Source organism: Protomyctophum parallelum (genome assembly GCF_964188405.1).
Source record: "Protomyctophum parallelum genome assembly, chromosome: 3".
Classification (NCBI taxonomy): Eukaryota; Metazoa; Chordata; class Actinopteri; order Myctophiformes; family Myctophidae; genus Protomyctophum; species Protomyctophum parallelum.
Genome location: NC_139698.1, coordinates 45,315,806 through 45,319,806, shown reverse-complemented (window position 1 = coordinate 45,319,806; position 4,001 = coordinate 45,315,806). Strand labels below are relative to the sequence as shown.

Here is a 4,001-nt window from a genome sequence, read left to right as displayed (position 1 = left end):
CAAGGAGTCAATTTACTTGCCAAGGTAAATGTTTATTTAAGATGTGTGTAATGTATAGGCTTACAGGCTGCATTTTCTCTATTAGACCTATATCTGCCACTCTCAATTAGCTTTACACCCCTCTATATATGTTTAGTACATGGATTCTGTGACTGCTACCTATCTAGAATATGGGGAACAGCCATTTGCCATGCAGAAGCTGGACACAATGACCTGTAAGTAAACCTCCATAATAACCGACAGACAGTAAAGCACTGAACACCATATTATTATTATTATTACCATAATACCAACTAATCACTATTTGGTTTACAAATTATTTGACAGGCATGTTTCAGAAGCTGTCTACAATGGAAGAGCAACGGGCCTGGGTCATTGAGAGTGGCGCTCATAGGGTTAGTAACAAGAACTTTCAATAAACTTTATTTTTTCCTCAACCTTGCACTGCAAAGTTGTACTCTTACCATGGATTCTTACCATGGATTCAGCGGCCAATGTTTTCCATATTCCTTGATGAAACCAAAACATTGGCCTACAACTTTCTTTTTCTTTTTTTATTATTATTATTATTATTATTGTTGTTGTTGTACTGTTTACGCCAGTGAAAAACACCATGTTTTTTCTTTCTTGTCAAAGACACTGGTGAAGCTCCTATCAACAAAAGATAGCAGTGTTTTGCTGGGAGCTCTCCTGGCACTCACCACACTGGCTGAAAGGTATACTGTATAGCCTATGCTAAATTAAAGTTGAACATGTTCAACCTGAATTTGATTGATCGTGCAATTATTTCCACTAATATGTTCAAATATGCAAATTATCTAATTAGATACGCACATTACAAAGAAGTCTTGAGCAGAAATGGATTCTACTGAGAATATTACCTTAGGATCAAATCTTTATAAGACCACTAGTTAACAAAATGTATTGTCTAGAAGTCATATAAAGGATATACAAACATCACAGTTTCATATGGGGGTAGGTTTGTTTAAAGAGTGATAACTGGCATTAAGCTACTGAATTGGAAGGGTTATCATACCAAAATATAAACTAGAGACATGTAGGAACACTGGAACACAAAGATACCAAAAATGTAGGTGGTATACCAATTTGTGAAAATATCATTATTGGCCCCTGTACTAATTTGGTTGTGTATCAGTTGCATGTATGCATTGATCAATGGCAAACCATGTGTTTCTTATAGCTCACAATACAAGGAGAGGATTGGAGAGCTGCCAATAGTGGAAAACCTGCTTGTAATACTACAAGAATATGACTTGTTATCAAAAAGGTCAGTAACCAATTGTACATTGACATTCCAGAGAAATACAATGAATGTATATTTATATGACTTGTTGTTACCATATCCATAAGATTCCTCTCTCTTTTATCATACCTCAACAACATGATCAAGCAAACACATTAATGTCTATTTATACCTCTACAGGCATTTAGTTTACATTATTTTACTGATGGTTCTTTGTCCTGCCTAAAAGACACACCAGCTTGCTGTTGCTTTGACCAAACTTATGACATCTTGGTCGCCAGAGTCTCTAGAGTCTCACCATTAGGCTTAAACCACCACATCACTGTTACATGAATATGATGTTGTTCCCAGAGTAAGTGCAGAGCTGTTGAGACTCCTGTCTCCGGTGAGTCAGGTCCGAGAGCAGGTGAGGGAGTTGGAGGGCGTTCCAGTGCTACTGAGCCTGCTACATGGACAGCACCTGAAGCTGCTGTGGAGTGTGGCCTGGGTCCTGGTCCAACTGTCTGAGGAACCAGACACCAGGACAGAGATACGGACATGGGGAGGTGTGCAGCAGCTGCTACGACTGCTCAACAGGTTGATACTGTATATTTAATAATGACAGTTTGTGAGATTAGCCCCTGACAGACAAACACGTATAGATATAAACACATAACTTCCTTAAAAAGGCGCTATGTACAGTATGATGATGTCTGGTGATGATGTATTGACCTCTACATGTCGTCACAGGGACCCTAAAAATGTTTATAGCCCACGGAATAAATAAAGTTGCGAAATCTGATCAGTGAACCAATATTCTCCAGCGGTTGCTCCAAGCTCGCCCACTCCTCTAGACCAGAAAGCACGCTGGCTAGGCCAGGCTAATGCTATGGAATTAACATTACGCTAATAGACCCCCAGGTGTGGTTAGAACATTGAAATATTGTCTTCCCTGTGTACTTTTGGTTTCTTCCTGAAAGCTGAAAGCCTTTGAGTCAAAAGGCCCAATCTAAATACACCAGATATAGTGACATTGCAATATCATCCCCTCCCCTAACACCTTCCCCTTTATCAGACAACAACAGCTTTGGGTGCGTTTTCAGTTCAGTTGGATCACCACCCACCTGAAAACCAGGTATACTTAATGAACTGGTGGGTGTGGCCACATAAAAACATAATTTTAACACTTTCTATACAAAATGTATATGTGAAGACAAATGCATGGGGGTACTTCTTTGGCCTATTGGCAGGATGTACAGGATGCAATTTGGCACTGATCGGTCTAGCGGTTTAGTAGATTATCCCCAGAAAGTCAGACAGGGGCGAAAAAATAATCTCAACCCTTGCCTTCGGCCTTGGGATAATTAATTATTCCAAGTTGCTAGCTACATCTAAAGGTTTTCCCAGACAGTATCCCGAAGCTTGATTTATATTTAGTCTGGACGCTGGTGTCATCCACCAAACTTAACCTATATCCAACACACAAGAGCTCTGAGATGGATCTGTTATTTTCAGTGCACAATGTGGTGTGCAACCAAATATACTGGCATCAGGAAATATAATTGTTATGTCATTGTCATGTGACACTTTATCTACATGGAAGTTCTCTGTGAACTGTTCCAGTGACAGGCAGTATGTCAGCGACCGCTCCTCCATTGAGACCCTTGCTAGTGCCAATGCAGCAGGTCGCATCCAGAAAGAGCACATCAGAGATGAGCTCAGTCCTCAGGAGAACCTGGACAACACCATGGCCATGAAGTCAGGTACACTATTACTATACTTATTATATATATTATAAGTATTGTACATAAAACTAAATGGTCTTGACAAACGTTATGCTAAAGGTTCTGCAGTGTTCTACTGCGTTACCACCCAAAAGTCAGCAGCTGGTTGATGTGGCTTAACCAGCCAATATGGCAGGTAATCAACCATCATTTGAGGTCCTATTGCATTCCAAAGATCGTGTTGGCCAGTAAAGTATAGTGAAGGGTATTAGACTACTATACGGTTACATTTTGCACACATTGGTTGAAAAGAATAACATATGAATTCTGAAAATACAGCATGCTGCACAGCTCTGACTGAGCTTGTACTGGATGACACTGCTGCTCACCACGTGGTGCAGGTGAGGAATCCTCTCCACAGCGACACACAGACTGGAGGATAGATGTGATGTGGCCCAGGCCGTCGGCATGGTGGGCCGGGCACCTTGGCTGCAATGCCAGCCTGACAGCGTGTCACGGGTTCGAATCCCGATCCCGACGACCTTTGCTGCATGTCACTCCCCATCACTCTCCCCATTTCCTGTCAGTCTACTGTCCTATTGATAAAGGCATTAAAGCCCCCCAAGAAATCTAAAAAGAAATAAAAAGATGTGATGTGACGTGAATGATTTATACATGACATTTGTGATGACCGTTCTCTGATGAATCAACATTTCATACATGACATTTGCGATGACTTTTCTCTGATGAATCAACATGTTTTACAGGAGAATGGAATCCATATAGTTGCAAAATTGATTCTACCCTATAGCCAAGGAGCAAAAGCAACATCTTTACAGGTAAAGTCACTAAAGTGTACTGCATATGTATTATTTTCCATATAATAATTTATCTATAGAACCAAAAATGGAGATATTTGTTCTTTTCTGGTACCAGTGCTATGCATTCCGGACCCTTCGATTTCTCTTCAGTGTGGAAAGAAACAGACATCTGTTTAAAAGGTGCCATTATAAATTTACTGGCTCTCAGAGTTA

General features: G+C 40.4%; 1 protein-coding gene across 1 annotated transcript in view; it reads left to right on the top strand.

Annotated features, from left to right (window-relative positions):
* Window positions 1–329: 329 nt before the first annotated feature.
* Window positions 330–4,001, top strand: part of nek10 (NIMA-related kinase 10) — a gene marked incomplete at its 5' end in the record, with an annotated part of 10,629 nt that continues 6,957 nt past the window's right edge. The window contains 8 exons of the mRNA XM_083760336.1: window positions 330–395; window positions 637–716; window positions 1,202–1,288; window positions 1,616–1,840; window positions 2,867–3,006; window positions 3,307–3,368; window positions 3,735–3,806; window positions 3,904–3,968. Of these exons, the coding sequence (XP_083616462.1) occupies window positions 330–395; window positions 637–716; window positions 1,202–1,288; window positions 1,616–1,840; window positions 2,867–3,006; window positions 3,307–3,368; window positions 3,735–3,806; window positions 3,904–3,968 (797 nt within the window). The remainder of the gene's footprint in view (window positions 396–636; window positions 717–1,201; window positions 1,289–1,615; window positions 1,841–2,866; window positions 3,007–3,306; window positions 3,369–3,734; window positions 3,807–3,903; window positions 3,969–4,001) is intronic.